This window comes from Phoca vitulina, unplaced genomic scaffold (genome assembly GCF_004348235.1).
Source record: "Phoca vitulina isolate PV1807 unplaced genomic scaffold, GSC_HSeal_1.0 scaffold22, whole genome shotgun sequence".
In the NCBI taxonomy this organism is placed as follows: domain Eukaryota; kingdom Metazoa; phylum Chordata; class Mammalia; order Carnivora; family Phocidae; genus Phoca; species Phoca vitulina.
Genome location: NW_022589725.1, coordinates 15,707,413 through 15,735,376, shown reverse-complemented (window position 1 = coordinate 15,735,376; position 27,964 = coordinate 15,707,413). Strand labels below are relative to the sequence as shown.

Below are 27,964 nucleotides of genomic sequence, written 5' to 3'. Positions count from 1 at the left end.
AGAAGAAAACCGCACTTCCACTGGTGAGATACACTCCTGATTAGATGGGACGTGGGGTAAACACTAAAAATCTTCTTTTGGCTTCTTCGCCTCCACCTCTTGTACTAAGCTATCTCCCCAATACTTTATGATCCTGACCGCAATGGGCGTTTCTGCAGTGTGTGAAATTAGAGACCATACCTTCCCTTTGGGCTGGGTTCATTCTTACCGAGGTTCAGTTCTTCACCACCAAAGTGGACTTTTGCAAAACTTTTGGTTTCCCTTTCTCTAAGCCACCTTCCTCTCCATTGCTGGGGATGATCTTCCTAAAGCAGAGTATCCAATCATGTTCGGTTTGTAGGTGCTCATTGTGGTATGAAGTCATAGGAAGATTAAGGGCTTGGTGTCTCAGGATCACCCGTGGTAGCTAGTGTGCAAAAATGACCCCCAATGATCCATGCCTCCTGACATTAGGTCCTCGTGTAGTCCCACAAGGAACCAGGCTGGGTCTGTGATGCATTCTAGGCAATAGAATGTGGCAGGAGTGATTCTGTGCCTGTGCCAAGCCTCAGCCTTTTGCATTCTTGGGAGCCTTGAGTTACCTTATGAGAAATTCAGCTACTTGGCTGGAGAGACCACATAGAGAAGGAGAGGCCCTGATACTTTATGGACAGGTCCAGTTTTCCCAGCAGCTCAGCTGAGCCCAGCCTTGCAGCTGTCCCTGTCAAGAAAGGAGACGTTTAGGTAAAGACATTTTGTGTGTTCCAGCCCCTGCCACCATCTGACTGCAGCCACATGAGCAACTCCAAACAGGACCAGTAGAAGAACCACCTAGTTGAGCCCCACCTATGCACAGAATTGTGAGAAATAATATATTGTGGTTTTAAGCCACTAAATTTCGGGATGATTTGTTAAGCAGCAATACATATGAATCAGTCTGTCAACCAAGATTCAGACCTCAGTTCTACTACTTACAATGTGACCTAAGTGAATCACCCACCTTCCTGAGCTTTCATTTCTTCTGCGGAATGAACACTGAGGATTCACTTATCCCTTCAACAAACATTGTATTGAACATCTGCTCGGGACTGGGTATGACACTGGGGTGGAACTGGGCAGATAGTAGGGACACAACAAATGTTAGTGGTGTTTCGTCTTCTTCTTTTGTCCCTTTATGATAAATAGCATGACGACATTTCCTTGCACCTGTTCTCAGGTGAGTCCCACTTCTCCCATTGCCTCCCATAGAATCTACCGAAACTGCATGTTTTTATACACCCCGCTGCCATAACTTAATTCTACCACTTCAGCCACTAACTCACCCGTGTAGACAGATCACCTCTAGCACAGTTTAGTTTTACACGGTAAAACAGTGATGCATTCCATTTTTCTACTGCCGGTGGTAGTAGATGCACGGTTCATCGTCTCTCACCCTGATTAAACGTTGCTGGAACCTGGAAAATATGTAAGCTTGCCAATTATGGGTACCTCGTTTGGCTCATTAATTTAAACTTTTCTTCTTAAATATGCATTGCCCTCGAAGTACTGTTTTAGTGGTAGTCTGCAAATTTTGGTGTGCAATATTTTCCTTCTAATTCAATTCTACATGTATTCTGGTTTCTGCTATGAATGCTGTGATGACCCACACATTATTTGGGTTGGTGATAAAGGCTGCTGTCCTCCTTGCTTCCCATTGCTGCTTTCTAGGTGTTATTTCCTTCTCTTTTTCTTTGAAAAACCTTGGCCACCCATCACTGCCTGGTAATGTCTGACTTTGCACTGTGAAGGACATTGCTTACCTTTTAGAGAAGGAGGCAAGATGCTATTGATGAAAAAACTTGGGGTGCCCCAAGCTGGTGAGCTTCCTAACTTCAGATTTACTACCCTGATTGTATCATTCCAGTTCAGTCTTCTAGGTACTGGGGTGGCCCCAACAGCTGACATCATTATATGTGCATTAGGCCCTGGGCGCTCCTTTTATTCTGAAGACACCTCACAGACATGAAGATGGAGTGGTGGCAGGTGATGGGAGGAGGGAGCAGAGAAATGAGACCAAAGCTGCCTCCACTCATCTTCTCAGAACCCGAACTAAACAAACGAATTCAGCTAGTCTTTTTTGGGCTCCTGAGAACATAGGTAAGTTTTGAAGTAGTGAGCACCTTGGACACTGTGTGATCCAGCATCCTTTACAGATGAGAAATCAGGATGTTCAGGAGTCAGGTTGAGGAATCTGGGTATTCAAGAAGCTACAGAATGAGTTAATTCTTCCATTTGTTAAAAAAAAAAAAGAAAGAAAGGTTTTTGGGCTCCTGGGTGGCTCAGTTGGTTGGGCATCTGCCTCTGGCTCAGGTCACGATCCCGAGGTCCTGGGATGGAGCCCTGCATCTGGCTTCCTGCTCCGCAGGGAGTCTGCTTCTCCTTCTCCCTCTGCCTGCCACTCCCCCTGCTTGTGCTCTCTCTCTCTCTGTCAAATAAATAAATAGATAGATAAATAAATAAATAAATAAATAAATAAAATCTTTAAAAAAAAAAGAAGGTTTTTGTGTGCCTATAACATGCCAGGTAGGTATGTATGTCACTTAGAAAGCTAGGTGCTAGGATACAGTAGTAAACAAACCAAGTAAGTCACTGCCATCATGGAGTTCACATTCTAGGAGATAAAAAAAATCAAGTAAATGTGTAGTGCATCAGGTGCTGACGTGTCACAGAAGGTGGCATGGTTTTACACAGGCCCTCAGTGAAGAAGCAACATTGAGCAGAGATCTTAAGCAAGGGAGTCAGCGATGCAGAGATCTGGGAGAGTAATACACACAGTGATGATACTAACCTGTGACCTCTGATTTCAGGGACCTTCTGATCCCGGGAGACTGAACATAAGCAAGCGAGGAGGTGCAGTAGTGTGAGAGGCTGACCAGAAGACCACTTGGGCCAGCGTTCCTGGGGAAGACTTCACGGCTAGAAGGAATTCTAGGTAGTCACAGAAGAACGTGTAGGTCATCTAGAGCTCTAGGATGGAACGAGCATGGAAGCAAAAGCCAGCAACGAAAGAAGGAACTGCTAGAAATGTAAGATTCATCCTGGTCAGTAGTTGGACAAAAGACTGGAGGATCTAGTATGTAAGATCTAGGACCTAAGAAGCCTTGAATGAAAGCCAGGATGACACTCTTATTTTCCATCACCCAAAGTTTGATTGGAGACTAGTTTGGAGGTGAGATGCAAGACAGATTTCCCAGAAAGTTCCAGCTGAGAAAGTGTCCTGCATGAGCAGCAGGTCTGAATGGGGAGTTTTGGGTTTCCTGGGCGTGTTCCAGGTTCAACCTTGAAAGTCATGTTGCACCTGGGGCCTTTTCTTTCTCTGTGTAGATAGAACTGTCCATTCACTGGGAAGGATCATACTCTATAGCATCTAGTCCTTTTTTATTTTGCCCAGCCTGTGGCTCACTGTGTCATCTTGGTGTAAATTAACCCAGAGTTTTTACTCATGGCAACACTAATGGGGATCTATGGAAATGGAATGGGCTGTTTAAATTCCGGGGAGTAGGGAGAGCTTCTGGAAAGGAAATTGTGTGAAACAACCACAAGATGGTGGCACTCTACACTCATTTCTAGAATAGAAAACCCTCCCATAGAATTTGAAAAACTTCCAGGAATTCCTTGGCCCTTTTCTCAATCATGGAAAGAACCCCTGCAACAGTCTTTGGTAATGAGTTACATATATATACAATATTTATTCCCATAGACACAGAAGAACGAAAAGCATCCAAGGACGATCCTTGAGCTCAGTGTTCCTTGTCTTTTTGGGTGCAGCTTGTGAAGCCCAGAGTAATTAGGATTATAGGGTAAATGTTTTGTTCAGCCAGTGTTGTTTGCGTTCAGAATCTGAGCCTGAGGAATATTTGGTCTTACCTGTGCCTGTGATCATATCTGTTATTTATGAGCACATAGCATGGTGCTTGACACTTAGTCTTACTTGTGTCAACTCGTAGAATCTTTACAAGAGAATCTGGAGGTGAGGTTTCCATGGCTCATTATGCAGACATGGTTCAGTGATAAAGATGTCTGTATGCTCTATATACCTCATCAACCCCAACCATGATCTTGGGCCTTTCTTCACATTTTCCAAACTAATACTGCATCGAAGAATGAATTATCTGGCACAATGCTGCAGAGAGCTGTCTTTAATTAGCAATCTCAACACTCAAAAACAAGCCTAACTTACAAAATTTGGACAGCACTCACACACCTGGTGATTTTGCCCTTGAAGATTGTATTTTAGTTTTGTTCCCTAGGAACAAAAAGGGATAAAGTCCCTACTGACTCTGTCTGTAGGTTTTAAAGGGATCTCTTGGAAACAGCGCATGGGATTATAAAATATTCATCTGATCATCTGTCTTCTACCTGCAGAGCTTAGTCTATTTGCATTTATTTTCATTCCTGATATGTTCTTTTTTTTTTTTTTTTTAAAGATTTTATTTATTTATTTGAGAGAGCGAGAATGAGAGAGAGAGAGCGCGCATATGAGAGGGAGGAGGGTCAGAGGGAGAAGCAGACTCCCTACTGAGCAGGAAGCCCGATGCGGGACTCGATCCCGGGACTCCAGGATCATGACCTGAGCCGAAGGCAGTTGCTTAACCAACTGAGCCACCCAGGCGCCCCCTGATATGTTCTTTTTCTATCATTTTACACACTTTCTATTCATTGTGTTGTTTTTTTGCTTTGCTTTCCTTCCGCTCTTTCTTGGAGGTACTATTAATCTAAGAGTACTTTAAATTAAAATTTTCCATTTGAGGTTTTTGGAACACACAATTGGTGTGGGAATTTAGATCCTCTGTGTGAGGGTTGCCTTGTGGATATAAATTCTCAAGGGAGAATTTTCTCCCCACTTTCTGCCAAGGTCAAAAGAGACAAGTGTCTCTTTCTGCAATGCAGGTTTGTTTCTTATGATCCCTTCCAGGAACTTGGGTGCCCCAGCTTTGGGTGGGGCCTTACAGAGCATATCTGAGGTACATTTACTGAATGGAAAGTCACCAGCAGGGGCGCCTGGGTGGCTCAGTCGTTAAGCGTCTGCCTTCGGCTCAGGTCATGATCCCAGGGTCCTGGGATCGAGCCCCGCATCGGGCTCCCTGCTCCGCGGGAAGCCTGCTTCTCCCTCTCCCACTCCCCGTGCTTGTGTTCCCTCTCTCGCTGTGTCTCTCTCTGTCAAATAAATAAATAAAATTAAAAAAAAAAAAAAAAAGAAAGTCACCAGCATAGTGGACCCTGTCGGTACCTGGCCCAGCTCCCCTTACTGGCTGGTGCCTCACTCCCCAGTTTCTGTGAGTATGCAAGCCTGGTGTCTCCCTTGATTTTCTTTTCTTTTTTAAGATTTTATTTATTTATTTGACAGAGAGAGACACAGTGAGAGAGGGAACACAAGCAGGGGGAGTGGGAGAGGGAGAAGCAGGCTTCCCGCGGAGCAGGGAGCCCGATGCGGGGCTCGATCCCAGGACCCTGGGATCATGACCTGAGCCGAAGGCAGACGCTTAACGACTGAGCCACCCAGGCGCCACTCTCCCTTGATTTTCACCAAAGGTGTAGTCCTACTTAACATGAGTCTGTGTACAGTGGAGTTCTTTATGCACATTGGGTGTGTTGCTTATTAGAAATGAAAGGATCTGACTGCAGACATAGCCTCTGACAGAGAAAATCCAGTGTCTGTTTCATTTTCCCCCCAATAAGAAATGTATGAACTGGGGTAATATCAGTAAGACACCAGTTATAGTTCTCTGGATAAATCGTTAAATTTATTGTCAAATCATTCTTAGCTGACCTGAGGAAAGAAAGAAAGAGGAAGAGGGAGAGAAGGAGGGAGGGAGGGAGGAAAGAAGAGTGATCTTCATGCCTGGCGGCTCCTGGATAGGCTGAATTGCTAAGTGTTAAGATGGAATGAGCTGGCAGGTCAAATCCAAGAGTGCAGAGCTGATGGGACTGCCCTCTGATGACACATCCCCCCTGTAAAGCCACATCACAGCAACACCTTTCCTCTCTTACCCATGTCTTCTTCCTCTGCCTGGCTCCCTAGCTCACTGGAAGTTTCCTGTTGCTTGAGGGTCCTGGGAGCCACCATGAACTAATTCTCTGATCGACATCACTTGAAGAATGTTTAGAGTTGTCTTGAGAGAGGTCTTGCAGTTATTTGAATTAGGAAACCTCCTGTTAAATTATGTCCACAAATTCTTTGATAACCCCCTTCGAGAGACGGAGCCTAATCTTCTTCCCTTGAGTGTAAACTAGCCTCAGTGACTGAGTTCTAATGGATAGAAAGCTGTAGGATTGATGCTGTAACTTCTGAGACTAGGTTATAAAAGGCACGTGGCTTCCCCCTTGTTCTCGCTCTCTCTTTCTCTCTCGGGTGACTTGCTCTGGGCAAGACCAGCTGCTGAGTTGTGAAGACACCCCAGCAGCCCTGCGGAGAGGTCCTTGTGGGGAGTAATCAAAGTCTCCTGTTAACAGCCAGCAAGGAATGAAGCCTCCTGCCAACAGTCATGTGTATGAACCATCCCGAGGCCAGATCTTCCAGTCCCAGTCAAATCTTCCAGTGCCTGCATATCCAGAACCAGAACTGCCCAGCAAAGCCACTCCCAAGTTGTCGACCCATAGAAACTGTGTGAGATGATCAGTGTTTATTTCTTTAAGCTGTTAAGTTGGGGGGATGATCTGTTGTGCAGAAATAGACAACGAAGACATTCCCTCACATAAAATTGTGCATCACCAGAACAGGATCATGTGTTTGTGTTTATGGTGGGTGTTCAGGCATATTGGTAGCCACCGGAAGCCTGACAGTAATCACTAGGAGGCTGGTGACTCAGGCCCCTCTTATTCCCCTCTCCAGGGGCTGGCATTACCCAGGCAGGTGGTCTTGAAGGCCAGGTGTCACGTGGTGACCATTTTTGGGCCTCCCAGTCCTGCTTGGTTGGGTTAGATTGCCTGGATCCCAGTGTCAGGGTGTCCGGCAGGTAAGCTCAGGGCCAATGTGTGTCCTCCCAGAAGAAGGCATATGACACACAAGAGTTTGGAATTGGGGGTTAGACCTGAGATCCACAGACAGGAGGCACCTGCAACATCTTCTTTAGCCTCACCTGGGGATGGACGGGGGCGAAAGAACGGATCTGTTTCTCCCGGTCACGTGTCCCCACTCCCATCCCATTCTGGGTCATGTGTGAAATGCTGGTGCTGGGTCAGGAAGGGGGAGGAACTGGGAGGGAACCTGGGGATTACTTTAATTTATAGTTTATGAAATCTCTATAAAATCTCCATCTCCCCACCAGGACTTTGCCTGACTTCCAGGGTGTGGGGGATTCTCCTGAAAACCCCTGGGGCCAGGGTGGGCCGTGGGCAGGGGAGAGGACTCTCTTTAGAACACTCAGAGGCATGGCCTGAGATGATCTTGAAGCTATATTGCACCCCGGGGTCTGGGAACATGGGGCAGAGGAGAGGAAGAAACCACCTGCAGGACACCTGCCGCGTCAGAGTCTTGGACTGTGACTTGCATGCTGCTGAGCCTTTGTCCTTGTTGCCAAGGCCCTCTCAATGGTCTGGCCTCTCTGGCTTGTGCCCCCCAGGAGACATTCTGCACAGAACCGCACCCTAACACTAGTTGAACGTAGAATCACCAGAGACAAGGCTCTGTGTTGCACCCTTTGCCAAACTCCTCAGAGAAACCATCTTCAACATTCCTTCCACGATAAGCAGACTATCAAATTCCTTTTTCAAATTTGGTGCTTACGAAGGATTTTTCTGCCCTGAGCGATCTAAGTTGTCTTCAATTAGAAGAAACCCGTGCTCCTTGCCTTGCTGCTAGAAGGCTCCAGTGCATTTTTGCTGCTTAATGGCCTCAGTTCCCCCCAGGCTGGGGTCTGGGGGATAATCATCTTCCTACTCACCGTGGCTGGACTTTGGTTCACTACCTTTATTTTCAGTGGCTTCTTGTACCTTTTATTTAAACCACCTCATCTCCTTTGGGTAGAGGTGATGGTTGGGAATGTGGGCCGCTCTGCATCCTCCTCCCAGTTAGTCAGGTTAGCAGAAACCAGTGCCCCAACATGGGGGCCATGAAAAAAGTCTACGGTGGTGGTCGTGGCCCTGCTGCCTCATCCCAAAGTCTGGAGCTGAGGGAACCACGGCGAGTGCAAGGTCCAGAGCTGCCTGAACCAAGATACTGGAAAGGGCAGTTTATGGGGAGTGGGGAGACTCAGCTCCCTTAAAGAATGGACAAAACCATTGTCCTCCCCTAGTGATAGCCAACAAGTGCCTGAGACTAAGTAATCGAAATTCCCACATTCAATGAGAGGAGAGAGAACGTGCGTGTGTGTGAGGAGAGAGAGGAAGAGAGAATATTATCGTTTTGGGTGTGTGAGCTGGTGGGGCCGAAGGACCAGCCCCAGGATGGTGCTTGTGTGAGTCCCAGGGGTCACTGGGGAGGTCTCTGAGCACTCTTTCCAGAGGCTGACCTCCAAGGATGAGTCTGAGGCCGAGCTGGGCCAGAATCTGGTCTGACACCAGGAGGCTGAGCTCCAGAGAGGTGCCGGGAGGCAGGCAGTGTGGTCCCGCTGGCAGAAGTGGAGGTCCCAGGATCCTGATCCTTCTTGTCTGGGGTCTGGTTTTGGCTGGCAGGGTGAGGCGTGGTCCCTGGAAAAGGAACCAAGACAAGAATGAGGATGTGGGGGAATTGGCTTCAGTTTCCTGGTATCAAACGGGAGCCTCTGGAGCTGCCCTGCTCTGTGTGTGGATTTCAGTCCCATTTGGCGAGGTGGGAATGGTCAGACGGTGCTCGGGTGTCTTGGGGCACATTGGCCTGGCCTTGGCATAAACAGATCTGCTGGAGGAATAGGGTCTGATGGCTGGAGAGCTGGGTTTTTTGTTTTTTTTTTTTAAGATTTTATTTATTTATTTGACAGAGAGCGAGAACACAAGTAGGCAGAGCGGCAGGCAGAGAGAGAGGGAGAAGCAGGCTCCCCGCTGAGCAGGGAGCCCGATGTGGGACTCGATCCCAGGACCCTGGGATCATGACCTGAACTGAAGGCAGCCGCTTAACCGACTGAGCCACCCAGGCGCCCTGGAGAGCTAGGTTTTGAACTCTGGCCTTAAACTGGACTCTCTGAGCCTCGGTTTTCTGGAGTATAAAGCTGGGACAACCGTAACAGTCTCTCAGGTGGCATATGATGCTGCCAGGGTCACATAGGATGCTGGAAGGGGCTGTGTAACCTGCATGGAATCATATCCAACTTCCAGCGCTTTTGTTTATTTGTCTCCTTCCCTTCCCCTAACTGACCTCAGGGTGATTACGGCTTGCTCTTCACCAACCCCAGTTCCTGGGACACAGAAAAGGACTGGGTTTCCCTGGTGGGTGAATGTGGCCTATGACTGAAGTCCGGGCTTTGACGTGCCCCACTTCCTCTAGGCTCCTCCCCTTGCACCTGTCTGGGGCAGACGGGGTCACCGGGTGGAAGGAGCCAGCGTCCTTGCGGCAACGTCACTTGGGAAGAAAGTGGCTGTCAAGTGGAAACACCCAATTTAGACTTTACGTTGAGTGAGAAGTAAACTTTTATTGTGTTTGAGTCATTTGTTTGGGCCTGTTTGTTACAGTAACTGGTATCATTCTAGCGACTACTTGGAGAAGAGAAGCTAAGTGAGGGCAGTCACGGAGGCCACCGGCGGCCATCTTCCTAGGCTCTCCCCCACAGCCTACTCCCACTGATGTATTCAGATCCCACGAAATTTTAAAAAAGCAGACACTGCAGTACTGAGGTAAGCAGCACAAAATCAAAAGAGCTTTGGATCTGTACTAAAAACTCACATTTGGAGAGGGCAAACTTTAAAGTAGCAGCCCAGTAGAGCAAGGCAGGGAAGGAGTGCATCCGGGGGACGGGCACATTGGGACTGTGGGGACGTGAGCCAACCACTGTCAAACCAGTGTAAGTTCCTTGGTTTCTCATGGAAAACATCTTGTACACCTATTGTTTTCCTTCCATACACAAGTCCACCAGTGTCCAAATATGTCCATTCCATTTTCTCATTTTTGCTGGTGATACTACAACATAACATTGCATGTACTCCATTTCCTGCCCCATGTGGGACAATTAGGTGATTTCAAATATTTTCTTCAGTGTCACGATAAGCTGCCAGCCAGTCACTCTTCTGCATTTCAGCCCTCCACCAGTCTTGGAGGGCATCAACGGACTGCCAGCCGATCTGACCAGTAAGAATGTCTATAGCTTCAAAATGTCTTCCATATATTTTGGGAGACTCGCTAGGGACAGGTTCTATTGTGACACAGCCTTCTTGTCCTCTTTCTGCAACATCCATTTGTTTACTTGCTACTAACTATTCAGTAGTAATTCGTTACTATTCCAATATCCATACTGATACTGACAAGTATTCCAATACCAACACAGTGTTTGCCAGGGATGCACATGGTGTCCCTTGTTCTTCCTGACCTGCTTCCATAGGCACTTCTGTCACTGTTGGACCTCAAGAATGAAAAATAACCCAACAGGGGACGTTCATCTTGCAGCTTAAATTCTTTGTTTCTGTTTTTTGTGGTCCTGCCTCGATGTCATAAAGTCATCGAATAAATAATACAATTTCTGCACTAAAAATTCTAACTCCTGAACAGTCAGCCGTGTCTTGTGCGTCTTGTGCGTCTTGTTCACTTCCAGCATCAGAGGCCAAAATCACAGCATGCTGATTCGGTTTAATTTTACAATAGGAACAAGCTTTGGGACATGGGGTCTCTTTTGATTTGAACTTTCCTCTCTCAAGGTGGAGATAGTCTGTGACCACGCCCCGTTGAAGCCCTGTGACACTTTCTTTGGAATACATGTGGCCATTTCTCATCCTTTTATTCTACATATTCCAGTGTTTCTCTCTCTCTCTCTTTTTTAAAGATATTATTTATTTGACAGAGAAAGACACAGGAGAGAGGGAACGCAAGCAGGGGGAGTGGGAGAGGGAGAAGCAGGCTTCCCACTGAGCAGGGAGCCCGATGCGGGGCTTGATCCCAGGACCCTGGGACCATGACTTGAGCTGAAGGCAGATGCTTAACGACTGAGCCACCCAGGCGCCCCCAGTGTTTCTCTTTTTTAAGAGAATGCAAACTGGTTCCAGTAGGAGCAGTGGCTGCCGGATTCAAATCTGTTTCTCCTCCTAAAGAAAACATTCAAAACAACACAGAGAGCAAATACCTCCTCCATCCCCAGGTGGCTGTGACCCCCGTCAGCCAACCCTCAGAGCATCTTAGAGGCATCTGGGTGGGACACCAGCAGTGCTCCTCCATTGGGTAAAATAGCCAGATGGAAAGAGGATATCAGAGGGGGACTGTCAGACTCAGGAGAGAAAGTGAAGAAGATGAAATCACTTCAGAAAAGAAGGCTCACTTGTGGCGAATGTCAAGAGTCACATTAGAAAACGCAGTGAGAGACTTGGTGGGTAGAGGTGAGGGAGACAGCCCCGCAGAAGTGGAGATGCTTCTGCATGTCACAGACGCCCCAGTTCGTAGTCACAGGTTCTCTCTCTGTGTGCCAGGACTCTGTGAAGCTCGCCTCTTGCTGAATCCTATCTCATTCTCCCCACCCCATGAGGTAGGATCTATGATCGAGTCTTGGCTTAACGTGCCCGACTTCGCACAGCTAATCGTCAGAATTCTGACTTCATCCCAGCTCCATCTGATTCCTCAGCAGATGCTCTTTACACCCTTCCATGTGGCCCTGTAAAGAAGGAATCGTCATGAGGGGAGCCTGGGTGGCTCAGTAGTTAAGCGTCTGCCTTTGGCTCAGGTCATGATCCCGGGGTCCTGGGATCGAGCCCCGCATCAAGCACCGCATCGGGCTCCCTGCTCCACGGGAAGCCTGCTTCTCCCTCTCCCACTCCCCCTGCTTGTGCTCTCTCTCTCGCTGTGTCTCTCTCTCTCAAATAAATAAATAAAATCTTAAAAAAAAAAGGAATCGTCATGCAATAGAATTTACCTTCTTCGATGAGTTGGAGCTGGGTGGCATTTTGGGAAGCGTCTTTAGCTGTGTCCTCTGACTGTGCTGTGCTTCTGCCTTTGACAGATTTGTGGCTCTTCTCAACTTCGCGGAGCTGCAGAAAAAGAATGAACCCTTCTCAGGGAAATGGGTGGTTGAGGCTCAGAGCCCAGGATGGTGAGATCTAGGGAACAAGGACTCTCTTCGGTTCTTGGTAACTACCATTCCCTGGAGAGGGCATCCCAAGACTCAGCTTTGCACAGCATTTGAAGGAACATCTGGCCAGGGGAGCACAGAAACCCTGCCAATCCTGCATTTCAAGGTTCTCTGTATATGGGCAGGAGGACGGTGAGATTAACAGAGGGAGGTGCCGAGGGGGAGCTGGCTTCGAGGCAGATGGATTAGTTCCAGAAGAGGGAGTGAGGAGCAAGGAGGACAGGGCTTAGAGTGGGGTGGGGTCTGCCCTTCACCGCTTGTAGGAGGGGGGTGGACGCTGGGAGAGCGGAAGAGAGCAGTCAGAACTCAGCTGGTGTGGAGAGAAGCTGCCTGTGTGTGGCCGGGGGCTTAAGAGACCCGTTAGGCTGTGGGGACGAGCACTATGTCATTCTGACAATATTTTCTCTAGTATTTATAGTATTAGTTTTAATCTGTAGGTATTATTGGGGGTACTGGTTTTACTATGTATGAACATTGCTTGAGTCCTTTGAATTTCTCCTGTTCTTTAGCAACCTCTCCAAATTTAAGCCATCATTATTGTGCCCCCCGAATATCCTCAAAATATAAATGCATGTTGTTCAATCTTACAAGGCTTCCTACAGATACAGATAGTTTTGGATCTGGTTTAGAAGGAAGCCATTTAGATGATACAACTGGGCTCACAGGGCAAATTAGCAAAAACCAAAACCATGACATCTTTTCGAATGAAAACTCCCGACAGACTCACCACCTGGATTTTCTTTCTCAGCTGGGCATTAGCTCGGGAAAGGCTTTTGGAAACTGAGTTCAGGTAGTAGATGGCCAGGCTGCAAGAGAAAAGTGACCCTCCTGTGATACTGCAGTCTTGGAAAATGACAAGAGCTGGACCCCTTCTGGAGGAATCAAGGCAGGCTTCCTGGAGTAGGTTGCCTCTGGGCAGGGTGGAGAGATATCCTACGATTCTAAGTTCCCCACTTAATGTAGAGAAGGTTCTGGACACCCTGCTTTCTATTTTATTAAATGTGGAAATGACATACACCTTTTTAGCTCTCGGAGTGCTCAGTAAAGGTTGGCTAAAGGAATCATCCTTCTTGGAAGTCTGAAGAGGTGGGGGAGTGGCAGGGGTTCTTGAAAGCAGAAGAAGCTGCTTATGCTTCCTGGGGAGCTGCCCTGGGTCAGGCTCTGTGTCGTGTGCATCCCACTCCATATCTCAGTGGTTTTCACCCCGTGAAGTAGAAAGGATGTCTCCCATCTTTCCAAATCAGTATCCTAGAACTCAGAGAGGGTAAGTACTTTGTCCAAGGTCACCCCATCTATCAGTACTTGTTGGAGTCCACATTTAAAGCCGAAGCTCCTTCCCCAGTCATCAAGGGCTAAGAGAGGAGGGTCTGGGTGCTAGGTGCCTGCCCCAAGTTTGCCTAGAAGCACAAGTGCAGAAGGCCCAGAGGTCCCTGCTTAGGGAGCATTGATGGGGATGTCTGGCCCTGGGCTGGTTTTCAGAGTCCAGCTCCCACTGGGTGTCCTTGGAGGCTTCCCTTTCACAGGAACTAAGGTCGGGGGCTATGACCAGGGTGCACCTCCTGAGAGGGGAGGGGCCATGAAAGCCAAGGTGCCACCTGGATTGGGTGCTTCGCTGACCTATTACTTGGGAGCTTTTGAGGTTCATCCTTCTTTGTCACTTTTCTCCCTGGATTTCAAGTCTTAGCTGCTCCAGCTTGGGTCTTCTAAGCCTTCCTTTCAAGGCGGGGCCCCCCAGAGCCACTTCAATGAGTCCACGAGCTTTCTCCAGCCAGAGAGGAGGAATCCCATTGTCTTTGGGGCAGAGTGTGGGTCAGAGGCTGTCATGTGAGCCCCCAGCAACAGAGACTCAGGTGGAGTCAGGGAGGATGGGTGGAGGCAGCAGGATCTGTTTTGCAAGGCTCCTACTCCGAAGGCCAGGCCTTACCTTCTCTCCTAATTAACCACCCATTTATCAGGGAGGACTTGGAAGTCAGAGAGGAGGAAATGCTCATGGGTGGCTTTGTCCCTCCGTTCCCAAATTTAGCATTTCCCTTTGCCACCTGCAAGGGTCAGGTCTGGGTTCCAGAATTTCCTCAGACAGTCAAGGGGTAGTCCAGGTTTGTCACTATCATGCCAGTCCTTTCTCAGGCCAGGACTAGGAGCAGAAGATGTTCCAGTCAAGGGTGTAAGGAGATACACCTGTTTGGGGGAGCAAGTCAGCAATCTCTAGAAGGATTGGAGAAACGCATACCTATGACCCTGCACTTCCACTTCCCAGGTCTGTCCGAGAGAAGTCCTCACACATTTGCACAAGGACCACATTTGCAATAGCCAAAAAGTGGAAACAACCTAACCACCTCTCAGCAGAGGGACCAAGAAACTGTGATTTAATCACACTGCAGAGTAGAACCATTAAAGTGTGCGCTGGTGTATCCACATGGATACATTTCCCAAACATAATGTTGAGTGAAGAAAGTGAACCATTCCTGAAAAAATTTAAAGCCCAGAAAAGGATAGCCGGGGTGTGATGAAAACACCCAACTATGGGTGGAAACACTTGGAGAGGGAGGAAGAGAGCAGGATTGGGAGCGGGCTTGAAGTGTATCTGTAACATTTTATTTCTGGTAAAGAGACAGATCTGAAGCAAATAATGCAAACTAGTAACATCTGTTGACTCTTGTGATCCTGTTCACAGTTGTCTGTACTTTTCTGTATGTTAGGAATATTTCACAATTTAAAAAAAGCATGCCAAAACAGGTTTTTATAAAGAAAAAAACCCCTAATATTTTCAATAGTACATTTTCGATGACGGTAATTCAAATTCAGGAGTCTCACTTCCCACCTTTTTCTTTTCTTTCTTCCCTTTGTTCCTTCCTTGAACGTGTGTTATTTGCCTCCTCTGCCCTAGGCCTGGGCTGGTATTGGGGACACAGAGATCATCCAACCCACCCACCATCCTTAGGGGTTTCTCGGTCTTTGGTGAGAGGGAGAGTGGGGAAAGAACCAAATGCTCCAACGCACCCAGGGACAGGCTGAATCAGCCCCTCTGCTTTCTCAGAGACCCAGAGTGCACAGGTCTTTGATATTTCTAGTGAGCCTTTAGGAGAGTGCTGCAGATAATGGCAGCGCCCATCCCTATTCCTCGGACCCTGTCTTTCGGTGTGCTCCCTTCACCTGTGTGCCTGGAACTTCCCTTCCATCCCCTGCAGGAATGCAGCTGACCCAGATTGCCGGGGAACTAACCCACCCCTCTTCCCTTTTAGGTTTCCCAGTCCCACCCACCAGTGACTGATGGACGCTGGTCTACAGATACCCCATTCCTCACCCTTGAGCAGGATAACTCTGAGACCCACTGTTTCCCAGAGTTCCCCAGCAGGATTAAAGTCATCCCAGTGGTAATGACCTTGCTGTCCTCTTCCCCATCTCCCTTCCCTCCCTCCTTCCCCAATGAAGGGAAGGTTGCCAGGAGGCAGAGCCGCGGGCCCTCGCTAACTTACAACATCAGCAGGATAGCTGGGATGATCAGGCCAGGGTTGGCGAGGAAAGCAAAGATCTTGCCCAGGAAGGTTGGAAAATCGTTTTCAATCGTCTCTTGGATGACGTCATACATTCGGTTTTTCCCACTGTGAAGAGGAGAGAACACATGACAGCTCACAATACGAAGCTCATGTGGCATGAGCAGCTGTGCCCATGTCCCCGTGGGCCCCAAGCTGCCACTCGCCACTGCTTTCCTGGAAGAACCAAAGCTCTGCTCCAAAGGAACTGCACGTAAAACATGCCCCATGGGGCTGCCATTTGGCTCTGTCTTATAGGTAGTCAGCCCCCCGGGATTGGCCAGCGTTATGTCCTTGGTACCTCAGAACTTCTCAGCCTACATTGGTCTTCTGGGTCTGACACCTTCCTCAGCAAGATGAAAATGGATTTTCTCCTCTACTCTTCTGGGAGAAAATTGCCTGCCCGGTGGTTGTAAGATCAACATGGAGCTCCCTCTGGGCCCCCGGGGAAGGAAAGAGTTCTCCAGAGGCTTATGTGGGAGACAACCTCATGGGGCCACTCAGAAATACCTACAATTCGTCTTCAGATGATAGTTCCAGGAGATTGGATCACCTAGGACAGGCTCCTGGACAGGTCGCAAGGGCAATTTTGATTTTCTTCAAATACCCAAGAACCATTATGCAAACTGACTTCCACAAATGCCTGCCCAGAGACTATGGTCCCCTGCAGGCTTTGGTTAGTGGTTTCAGGGCCAAGAAATGGACTTTAGGGCTTGAAATTCCTGGTTCAAATCCTTGCTTCTTCATCTATTAGCTGTGGGACACCCTGGATAATTTACTTATTTTCTTTCTGCCTGTTTCTATCCGTTCCCTCGCTCTCCTCATTAGAGCTGTATTGTCCAGTGTAGCTATTAAAAATTTAAAAAATTGATTTAAAAAATTAAGTAAAATTAAAAATTCAATTTTTTTTTTAGTCTCACATTTCAAGAGCTCAATAGTCATGGGACTAGTAGCTACTATTTTCGAAGAGTAGATACGGAATTTTTTTTCATCACAGAGAAAATTCTATTGGACAGTGTTGCAGAGGTTTGATATCTTTGGCCAAGATACTGAAAATTTCTCTGTCCCAGTTTCCTCATCTGTATAATATAGTATAATAATTATATAGTATAATATGGTATTATAAGGATAATAATTGTATTTGCCTCAGAGGATTGTTTAGAGGGCGGAGATACAAATTTATATAAAACATTGTGTATGGGGCCATCAAATGATAAGTGCCCTCCAAAATGTGGCAGCCAGAAGCTTCATTTTTCTCTTCTGTAAAGTATTGATCAAGGATTGGCAAATAATGGCTCATGGGCCAGATTTGGCTTGAGACTTGTTTTCCTATGGCCTGAAAATGAAGAATGGTTTTTATGTATTTCAATGGTTGGGGGAAAAGAAGAAGAATATTTTGAGATATATAAAAATTGAAGTAGGAGGGGCACCTGGGTGGCTCAGTTGTTAAGCGTCTGCCTTGGCTCAGGTCATGATCCCAGGGTCCTGGGATCGAGCCTCGCATCGGGCTCCCTACTCCACGGGAAGCCTGCTTCTCCCTCTCCCACTCCCCCTGCTTGTGTTCCCTCTCTCGCTGTGTCTCTCTCTGTCAAATAAATAAATAAAATCTTAAAAAAAAAAATTGAAGTAGGAAATTCAAACTTTAGTGTCGCTAAGTAAAATATTGTTGGAACACAGCAATGCCTATTTATTTATATATGGTCTGTGGTTGCTTTTGTGCTCTAGGGGTTAACAAGAAATAATTGTGCCAGAGACCATCTCAGTGGCCATCTCAGTGCTTAGCGCTTTTAAGTGCCACGCTTATCACCATATTATGACATTCCATTAATTCCTTTTTTATTCTTATCAGTGCCAACTTGTCATGTAAAAACAAGAAAAGTGAATTTCGCATGTCATGCTTTTAAGTCACAGTTAAGTGTGGGTTATTTTGTCCTTGAATCATGATGTATTAGATGACGTATTAGTTTCCAGTGGGTGTTATAACAAATTGCCACACAGGTGAGTTCAAACAACACAAATTTGTTCTCTTATAGTCTGACGTGTTTTACTGGGCTGACACCAAGGTGTTGGTAGGGCTGCACTCCCTTCAGAGGGAGGTTCTAGGGGAGAATCTGTTTCCTTCCTTTTTTTCAGCATCTAGCGATTTATTCCTGGCATTCCTTGGCTCATGGCCCCTTCCTCCATCTTCAAAGCTGGTAGCTAGAATCTTCAAATCTCTCTCTCCTTCCATGGTCACATCACTTTCTGTTTTCCTGCAGTCAAATCTCCCTGTGCCTTCCTCTTATAAGGACACTTGTGATTTAGGGCTCACCTGGATAATCGAGGATAATCTCTCCATCTCAAGATCCTTAACTTAATCACATTGGCAAAGGCCCTTTTGCTGTATAAAATAACATCCACAGGTTCCAGGGATTAGGATGCAAATATCTTCAAGAGCCATTATTCAGCCCATCACCACATGCTCTCTGGTCCTTGAAGATTCACATTCATCCCACCTGCAAAATACATTCACCGCCATCCCTACATCCCCCAAAGTTGCAACCCATTAGAGCATCAACCCACAGTCCAAAATCGCATCTAAATATCATCAGCACAAAAGTCCCAAATTTCACTATCTAAATCACGTATAGATGAGACTCTGGGTATGATCCATCTTGGGGCAAAATTCTTCTCTCTCTGTGGACTCATGAGACTAGAAAACAAGTTATTTACTCCCAAAATACAATGGTGGGTCAGCCATTACAGTAAAAGTTGGCAGTGTTACTGCCCATATGACATTCTTAAATACCTGGTGGGTCTTCCATGTATGTCATGGGAATTCAGTCCATTAGACAAGAGGGTCCCTCGCAGATCTTTGCTGGAGAATTCTATCTCTATGTTTGCCTTCTGCTGAGATGGTTGAGAAGATCACAGTCACAAGCTTAAGAAAATCGTCTGTGTGAGTGAATATGCAGGTTTTTTTGATCCTTCAGAGGCACTAGCAAAAAGTTGCCCAGCCTGCCCCTTGGTTTTTTCTTTAGAACATGCTTTCCTGACAGTGAATCTGTTTTGAGTGTCTTTTGCAACCTGGACAGGCTGAGAATTTCCCAAATCATCAAGATCTAGTCCCTTTTAGCTTATCAGTTCTTTTCTCAATTTGTCTCTTTCCTCTAACATTTTAGTATAAGCAGCAGGAGGAAACCAGGTTGCACCTTCAATACTTTTTTTTTTTTTTTTTAAAGATTTTATTTATTTATTTGAGAGAGCGAGAATGAGAGAGAGAGAGAGCATATGAGAGAGAGGAGGGTGAGAGGGAGAAGCAGACTCCCTGCTGAGCAGGAAGCCCGATGCGGGACTCGATCCCGGGACTCCAGGATCATGACCTGAGCCGAAGGCAGTCGCTTAACCAACTGAGCCACCCAGGCGCCCGCACCTTCAATACTTTGCTTAGAAATCTCCTTAGCCAAACATCCAAGTTCATTATTTACAGATTCAGATTTCCATACGCCTGTAGGACATCATTCAGCTAAGCTTTCTGTTCTCTATATAGCAAGGACTCCCCTTTCCTCCACTTTCCAAAATGATGTTCCTCACTGACCAGTGGTGAAGTAATTAAATTGTGTTTGATTGCAGGAGCCGAAGAAATGTATCCAGAGAAAATAAACTTGCTTAAGACTTGGAGAATTTCCAGCAAAAGTAGCTGCTTGAAGAGTTGTGGACATTGAGAACAACGCTGTATTCAAAGGGAGGCAAATGATGTCAAGTGGTTTTCCTTGGCTCTTGATGAGTCAGTAGATGTTACTGATGCTGCTCAGTTGTTTATTTGGGGAGTTAATGCCAAGTTTGAAGTGACTGAAGAACTGATTACTATGAATATACTATGTGGAACAAATAGGGGTGAAATTTTCTCAAAGAAGTTGAGAATACATTAATTCAGTACAACTGAATGGAATGGAATTTGGTACAACTGAAGTGAAGTGGCTCTGCTATGATGTGCTACAGTTGACAATGGTCAAAATGTACAGAGGGCAGAAGAAGGCTTAGCTCGACAAATTTACAAAGCTTGTGAAATTTTAGGTGTGGACAGACGATGGTAATTCACTATCTTATTCATCAGTGGGTAATTTGCGGAAAAAATTTGAATCTATCACGTGAAATTGCAGTCAATAGTGTCAATGGTGAATTTCATTAGCTCTCATAAGTTAATCATTTTCCGATCTGTACATTTTGTCAGAAATGGAAGCTGAGGATTCTGACTTGCTCTACTGCACAGCAGTTCAATGACTTAGCAGTAGTAAAGTTTCATGGGAATTTTTCTTCTAGGGTAGGAGATGTGTTGTCATGTCTGGTACAATGATGGACCCAGGCAGCAAAGGTGGCATTCTGAGCAGTAAAACTGATGTTTGATGACAGAAAACAGTAATTTTGAGCCCCTGTTACGTGAGATATTATCACCGCCTTTCCCCCAAGAATTCTTTTCATTGGTAGACCTATATTACAAAAAATTATACTCTATTATTATCGTATCTTGAATTTTGTCAATAATAAAAACTTTGGGGGCGCCTGGGTGGCTCAGTCGTTAAGCGTCTGCCTTCGGCTCAGGTCATGATCCCGGAGTCCTGGGATCGAGCCCCACGTAGGGCTCCCTGCTCAGTGGGAAGCCTGCTTCTCCCTCTCCCACTCCCCCTGCTTGTGTTGCCTCTCTCACTCTCTCTCTGTCAAATAAATAAATAAATAAATAAAATCTTTAAAAAAATAATAAAAACTTTGTGGCCATTTGTTTCTCTAATTATATAAGTATTTACATAATATTCTTGACTTTTTTCTCCTGATTCCCAAAGCCAAAAATATTTACCATCGGGCTCTTGCCAGAAAAAGGTAGCTGAGCCCTGATGTAGATAATGCTTCCCACCTCATAGCCTTGTTATGAGTACCAGCTACCCCCAGCTTGGGCAGGGCTCAGGCTTCACAAACTCGTATATATGCCTTACCATGGAAATTAGCACTCTCCTTTAAGTACTTTGCAACTAATACACTAAATCCTCATAACAACACTATGACAGAGGCACTACAATTATTTCCATGTTATAGGCAATTAACTTGTGTAGGGAGTTAAGTAACTTCTCGAGATGACCCAGCTGGCAAAGGACTGAGATAGAAGACTCTAGAGTCTATGCTCTGAGTCAGGGGGTTGAGAATTTTTTTCTGGAAAGAGCTAATAATAAAGATTTTGGGCTTTGGGAACCAGATGGTCTCTGTTGGAACGACTCCATTGTGCTGTTGTAGTGAGAAAGCAACCACAGATTATATGTAAGCAAATGGGTGTGGCTGTGCCTCAGTGAAACTTTAATTACGAAAACTCTATGTTACGCAATGTTGCCCATCTCATTCATTGATGTCTGTCTGGATCTGGTTGAAACCCTAAGTCCCTCCCTGTAAAAGTGAATTTTTGTGATGTGAAGGGTCTAGTTTGAGCACTGACCATAAACCAAGTGGTCTCTTCTAGACACTGGGTATAAAGCAGTGAGAAAGGAAGCAAAAATCACACCCTCATGGACCTTATGTCCTGGTGAAGGAGACAGACAACAAACACGATAAATAAGCAAAAGACCTGGCATTCTAGACGTTGATATGGAGATGCAATAAGCAGAAACAATGATAAGAAGTGTGTGTGTGTGTGTGTGTGTGTGTGTGTGTGTGTGACATTTTAGTTAGGTTCTCTGGGGAAGGTCTCATTGAGAAGGTGACCTTTGAGAAAACACCTGAAGCAAGTAAGAGAGAGAACAGCTGCTGGTGAGTTTTGATCAGAAGGGTGATAGGAAAGTGGTGGCAGCCATGTTTCCTTTTGAGTTCTGTTTTCAGGTTCCTTTCCCTGCTCTCTGGCTGTAGGCTGTCAGGGCCTCTCGGGGTAGCAGATGAAGCAAGGGTGGGGCAGATGGCAAGGGCCAGGCATGGCTCAGGCCCACTCATGTCTGGGGGCAGGTAGGCAGCCTGAGCAAAGGGGCCCTGGCATTTGCACCTAGAGCTCAGCCCTCCAAACCTTGCTTAGGAAGAAGTCAAGAGAGGCTTCTACTATTTCTATCATGTGGCTCTCCCTTCAGCCGGGCATCCCACACCTTCTACAGCTCAGCACATTTTTCTCCTCTAGATCTAGCCCCCCCCCCCCCCCCCCCCCCCCCCCCCCCTCCACCCCCCCGCCCCCCCCGCTCCCCCCCCCCCTCCGTCCCCACGCCCCTTTTCTCCCCACAGACCCCCCCCCCCCCCCCCCACCGCCCTGTTCCTTCCATCTGAACCCCTGTGCAGCCAGATCTCACTCTGCTACGAGCACTCCACTAATGTCTCCAAGCACCACGGCACTTGCTGGGGGGCACCCACCACAGGGCTTTATCTAGGTAAGTCCCTTCTAAACAGGAAAGTACCAGATCAGCATTTCCCCATGTGTTGATCCACAACAGTAGGCACAGAGCCGGGACTAGAGTGAGTTGGGTGAGGCCCTAGGATGCACAACGTGGAAGGAGCTACTCATTCGTAGGATCATGCAAGCTCAGAGTCGGTGCCTCACCAACCTCACCCCACTCCCGGCCCTGGACGCATGTTACATGAAGAAAGAGTCTGTGGTCAAGAAGGATGGAAACGCTGGCTTGCACACATTATCTTATTGCACGATTCTTCCGATCCATTAATAAAGAGTGTGCCTTGAGCATTTCTAAGTGGGAAGGTGGCAGATAAAAGGGGCAGCATGTTCCAAACTGCTCGAACCACAGAACTCCTTCTTATAGAGAGATGGCTTTGTTTGCAGAGGGTCTCACGCTGGGAAAGAGAGCAGCAGATGCATATTATTTTTCAATATGCCTTCTTACATCATTATTTATATGTTCTTTATACAATGCCCAGTCTCCTAAACTAGTCTGACTTATACCCTGAACCAACAGTGCTGACAAATGCCCTGCAGAGCATGGGGACCCAGTCAAGAGTCTCAGTCGCTGCTTCCCATGTGAATGGCACTGATAAATGTATGGTTATTTCATCTGCAGAGTATCCCCCCCCCCCCCCCCCCCCCCCCCCCCCGTTACTCATCCCATGGTAAGGAAACCCAAGGCAATAGATTAACCACATGTTAAAAGGTCAGAGCTGCGCTGTCCAATATGGTAGCCATCAGCCATGGGTGGTTATTTACATTAAAGTGAATTATAATGAAATAAAGAAATTCAGTTTCTCAGTCCTCATTTCAAGTGCTCAAGAGCCACACATGGCTGGGGGCTACCATACTGGATCACGCAGCGATATAACATTTCCATCCTTGCAGAAAATGCCACTGAACGGCTCTGATGATTTGCCCAGAGCTCCATGGCCTTTTGCAGGCTGGTGTAACGCTAGGAGAGGACTTCTGAGCCAGCGCTCTGGGAGAGGAGCTGCTCCCATGCAACCAAGACTGTGCACCTGAATGGCCCGCAGTCGAAGGAGGGCGGGAGGGACATGATGGTGTAGGCCACTGGCAGGAGGCTGAGGAAGAGCACCAGCAACAGGAGGCCCATGTAGAAGTTGTTGGATCGGGAGGCTTTGAAAACACGTTCGTGGGGGACGTTGCTGCTCATCACTGCCCAGCACTGGAAGTACATGGAGGTCAGCAGGCGCAGCACGTTGATGCCTACCAGTCCTGGAGCATAGAAGGAGCCCATCCTGGAAGGGTACAAACCGCACACCCGGTTGGCCCCACAGCAAGAGAGGCCAGGGAAGGATGACAGGAGGAAATGGGATCGATGGGTTAGGAGCATGAGGCCTCGATGCTTTCCCTGCAGGTCCCGAGGGCAGGGGTCTCCCATTTAATCAGGACATTTATCACCAAGCCATAGCCACCCATTCCTCAGGAGAGGGAGACCTCCAAGCACCACTAGCTTGGGTTCTGACCACGAGGCACTTGGCAAATTATTTGGCCTCCTGTCTCTTTCTCCGTGGTCCCCCTAAAATAGTAGTGCTGCTCAGAAAAGTATCTGAAGTTCTTAAATGAAGAGAATGGGACACTGGCTTGCAGTGAGCCCTCAGCCTCTTAAAAGTCTTTGGCTGATATTATGCAGCCTTTTCTTCTAAGCCCCGCCTCAGAGGAGGGAGCTCCTTGGCTCCTTTCCTCCTCCTCTCCTTCTTATTTTCTCCCTCCTTCCTCTTTCTTTCCTTTCCTCCTCTGCTTCTCCTCCCTCTCTCCCTTTTTCCTCCTCCTTCCTCCCCTCTCTACTTCTTCCTTTTTTCCTTCCTCCTTCTCATTCCCCTTCTATCTTCCTCTGTCCCTCTCCTTTCCTCTCTGTCCACGGTAGCACATGGGTGGGCCGGATATGGTCCTGGTTCTCATCTCGTCCTGCCTTCTATTTGTCATCTGAAAGGAGGCAGTGCGGAGGGGCCTGAGGATTTGTCCAGCCACTTCCCCCAGCTAGTTGGGAGGCCAAGCCTGGGATTCCAGTTTTCTGACTCCCCCAAAGAGGTGGTCCCCAGACAAAATGCATAGCTCACCAGATCATTCCTTGGTTGAAGATCAAACCGAGTACATTTCCACTAATATCAAACTCAGCGTATGAGGGCTGCAGGGGGAGGCAGACAAAGAGAAAGGAAGTTGTTAGGCATTGGCCAGGCCCCATTCCCAGTCAACTGGCTAAGCCAGGGCCACTCTAGCCCAAAGAGCCTACACTAGTGACCTGAGAGAAACCTTGGCTTCAGGGTTCTGTTTCTTATTTATTTATTTTTTTAAGATTTTATTTGTTTATTTGACAGAGAGAGACACAGCGAGAGAGGGAACACAAGCAGGGGGAGTGAGAGAGGGAGAAGCAAGCTCCCTGCCGAGCAGGGAGCCCGATGCGGGGCTCAATGTGGGGCTCGATCCCAGGACCCCGGGACCATGACCTGAGCCAAAGGCAGACGCCCAACCAGTGAGCCACTCAGGTGCCCCAAGTCTTGGGCATTTAAAATTTAACATTTAAAAATATTTTTTAAAACGTCTCATCTGCTGGGTTTTGTGTCCTGGTTAGAAAAATTGTCCTTACCCCAAGATTGTAACTTTATATATGCTTTCTTTTAGAAATTTATGATTTCATTTTTTGATTCATTTTTCGGTGATGAAAACTTTGATTTATCTACAATTTGTGTATTTAGGTGAAATGGGTGAGAGATATAGTCCCTCCCCCAGTGGTCAACCAGTTGTCTCCTCCCTTTGTTATATAATCCTTCCTTTCCCACTGGGTTGAAAGACTGCCTTTATCTTAAACTAAATTTCCACATAGATTATTTCATATAGATCGTATTTCTGGATTTTCTATTCTGTTCCATTGATAACTTTGGCTATTCCCTAGTACCGGTTTTGATTATTATAGCTTCATAATATATTTTAATATAACAGTAGGTCTAGTCCCTTTCATTTTGCTGTCTTACAATTTTTCCTGGCTATTTCCACATGTTTATTTTTAGAATGAACTTTCGTATTATTTGGGGATCTTGTTGAACTTATAAATTAATTTGAGGGCAATGACATCTTAGCAGTTTCCTGTTGTCCTATTAAAGATGGCATCCTCGGGCGCCTGGGTGGCTCAGTTGGTTGAGCGACTGCCTTCGGCTCAGGTCATGATCCTGGAGTCTCGGGATCGAGTCCTGCATCGGACTCCCTGCTCAGCAGGGAGTCTGCTTCTCCCTCTGATCCTCCCCCCTCTCATGTGCTCTCTCTCTGTCTCATTCTCTCTCTCAAATAAATAAATAAAATCTTTAAAAAAAAAAAAAAAAGATGGCATCCTCTTTGAGCATGAGGTTCATTCACTCTTGTTCTCAGATGAGATTGTGAAGTTTTCCTCACTGTGAGGAGGAGGTGAGTAGGCTCGTGTAAAATTGTGGCTGGTGACTAAGAGGAAAAAAAATATGACAGAAACCTGAACTGGAGCCCTTACCTAGGTCAGCTACCCTACTGCAGGCCACGATGAAGATGACACAGGTAAACAAGATATGGAGCTCAGTTAAGGGGAAGTGTCCCCCAGCCCCCCAAACAACAGTGACTAATAGGGTCAGGGAGTGAGATGTTGTGGAAGAGACACACACAGGACAGATGAGGCCAGACATTCTGCCATATCACAGAAGGCCACCACAGAGAGGAAATGACACACATTTAGAATGAGCAGTTTCCCAGGTCGGGGGTGGGGGTTGAAGAGAAGAGTATCCCAGGTGGAGGGAATAAGTCCAAAGAGGTTTCTCAAAGCATAATCCAGAAGACAGCACCAATGGTTACTGTATTCTTGGTTTCTTCCAAGACTTTCTGAAACATTCACATCCACATCTGCCCTCTCCCACCCCAGGATTTCATTACAATCTCAAAAATTAAGAACTACCATTTCCAGGGCACCTGGGTGGCTCAGTCGGTTAAGCGTCTGTCTTCGGCTCAGGTCATGATCTCAGGGTCCTGGGATTGAGCCACAAGTCAGGCTCCCTGCCCCCACCATTTGTGCTCGCTCTCGCGGTCTCTCTCTCTCAAATAAATAAATAAAATCTTAAAAAAAAAAAAAGAACTACCATTTTGCCTTATCTACTTTGGTTACCTTTCCTATCATTTGCTCAGTGTGGACTCCAAAGGATGGTGCTCTTTGCCTTCCCTAATGAAAGTTGATGCCACTTTGGCATTTCTCTACTACCGTCTGCTTAGCACCGAAGCATGTGAACTACCTTTCTCAAGGCCAAATACCTCCATTTCCCAGAGAGGAAGGTCACATTGTTAATTACATGGGGAAAAAGTGGAGTTTTCTTCTAGGAAGGCAAATAGGACACTGAAAGGAAATACAGAGGAAATGCTTCACTACTTTGCAGAGCAGAGAGTGACATCAATTATCCAAACGAATGCCCAGGAATGCATCTGACTATATCAGATAGGATGGTTGCGACGCCCCTCTGCGGGATGTTCATGAAACCGTGACCTACAAATCCAGCCTCCAGGTCCCAGCACCAGCAGTAGTTCATGAACCGGACAAAACAAGCCCGCAGGAAGTCCCCCAGCAGGATGGTGATGTACGTTACCAGCATGTCAGACACCGTCAGCCTCATGAATTCCTGTAAGGGGGAGCACAGGAAAAGGTCATGGTCAGGGTCAAACCTTGTCCACTTTTCCCAGTTGACTGCAGCCATGCAAAGTCTTCCCCACCCACCCGAATCTTCTCTGTGACCTGCTGGTTCTTGGTGGCAGAGAGGTGGTGCAGAAAAAGGACCCCAGGCTTTGGAAAATGCTTATTTTTAGGTCCCAGCCTTACAAGTTACAAATCATATTGCTTTTGGAATAGTCTCTGAGCCTCTCAAAGCTGATAATGATATCAACCTTGCAGGGTTATTGGGAAGCTTAGTGATTATGCATGCAAATTGCCTGGCACATTGGCAGTGCCCAACGTAGGGTAGTTATCAGCACTATTGCACAGAGAGGGTATCTGAAGGCTCCCTCCTTGCTTCCTCCACCTCCTCTGAAATGTAGCTGCCCCTAGCTAAGACTGAATCTAACCATCGTCCCTGTGGACAAGAGCCAGCATTCTTCATCTCCTGCTAATTGGATTTTTGGCTTGTTATACAGAGATAATAGTGCAGGTTTTTTCATGAGCCACATAGTAGAAGAGCCAAAAGCAAAGTTTTTCTCTGCTTTATAGAGTGTATATAATTTATTAATGAAAAAAAATGGAAAAGATCTACCAGGGATCATCACAACCTTTAAGACATCTATCAAATAGCCTTGGAGTGCCTAGAGGGCCCAGGGTCTGCTTTATTCATTTTTGTATCCTTCAGGATGATTAATGAATATTTGCTGGATGAACGGCTGTTGAGTTTTCAGGATTATCCTTCAATAAGAATTCAAGTTAATGCTCCTAAGTAACAGACAAGTCAACATGTATCAGGCCTCTACTTCTGTGTAAGGTTATGCTTTGGGACCTGGGGTGGAGGTGGTGGAGGATACAGGTGAGCAGGATGTAACAGCTCAAACCCATCATTACTGACAAGTTAGAAAGAGACAAGCTTTAATCAGTGTTGGGAACAGTGATGGGCATTCAGGGAGGAGGGCAAGAGAGATGCCTTTCAAGGGCGTGAGATAGGAAATGAGAAATCCTATTGCGGAATATTCCGAAGGAACCACGTAGGTAATGAACTCTCTTTTGCCTTCTAAGGAGGGTGGGTTTTATTGACTTGAAGACTCTCTCTCTGTTATACCCTGTGATGGCTTTAGAAATGCAGGAGTTAGGGAAGCCGGTTTGCTTTGTA

General features: G+C 46.8%; 1 protein-coding gene across 1 annotated transcript in view; it reads right to left on the bottom strand.

Moving 5' to 3' along the window:
• Positions 1 to 8,119: 8,119 nt before the first annotated feature.
• The window catches only part of TMC2 (transmembrane channel like 2), a 60,943-nt gene continuing 41,098 nt past the window's right edge, over positions 8,120 to 27,964 (bottom strand). The window contains exons 14-20 of the mRNA XM_032419959.1: positions 26,648 to 26,776; positions 24,212 to 24,279; positions 23,150 to 23,389; positions 15,674 to 15,799; positions 12,925 to 13,003; positions 11,982 to 12,096; positions 8,120 to 8,646 (exon numbers count right to left, since the gene is read on the bottom strand). Coding sequence (XP_032275850.1) covers positions 8,429 to 8,646; positions 11,982 to 12,096; positions 12,925 to 13,003; positions 15,674 to 15,799; positions 23,150 to 23,389; positions 24,212 to 24,279; positions 26,648 to 26,776 — 975 coding nt within the window. The 3' untranslated portion in view covers positions 8,120 to 8,428. The remainder of the gene's footprint in view (positions 8,647 to 11,981; positions 12,097 to 12,924; positions 13,004 to 15,673; positions 15,800 to 23,149; positions 23,390 to 24,211; positions 24,280 to 26,647; positions 26,777 to 27,964) is intronic.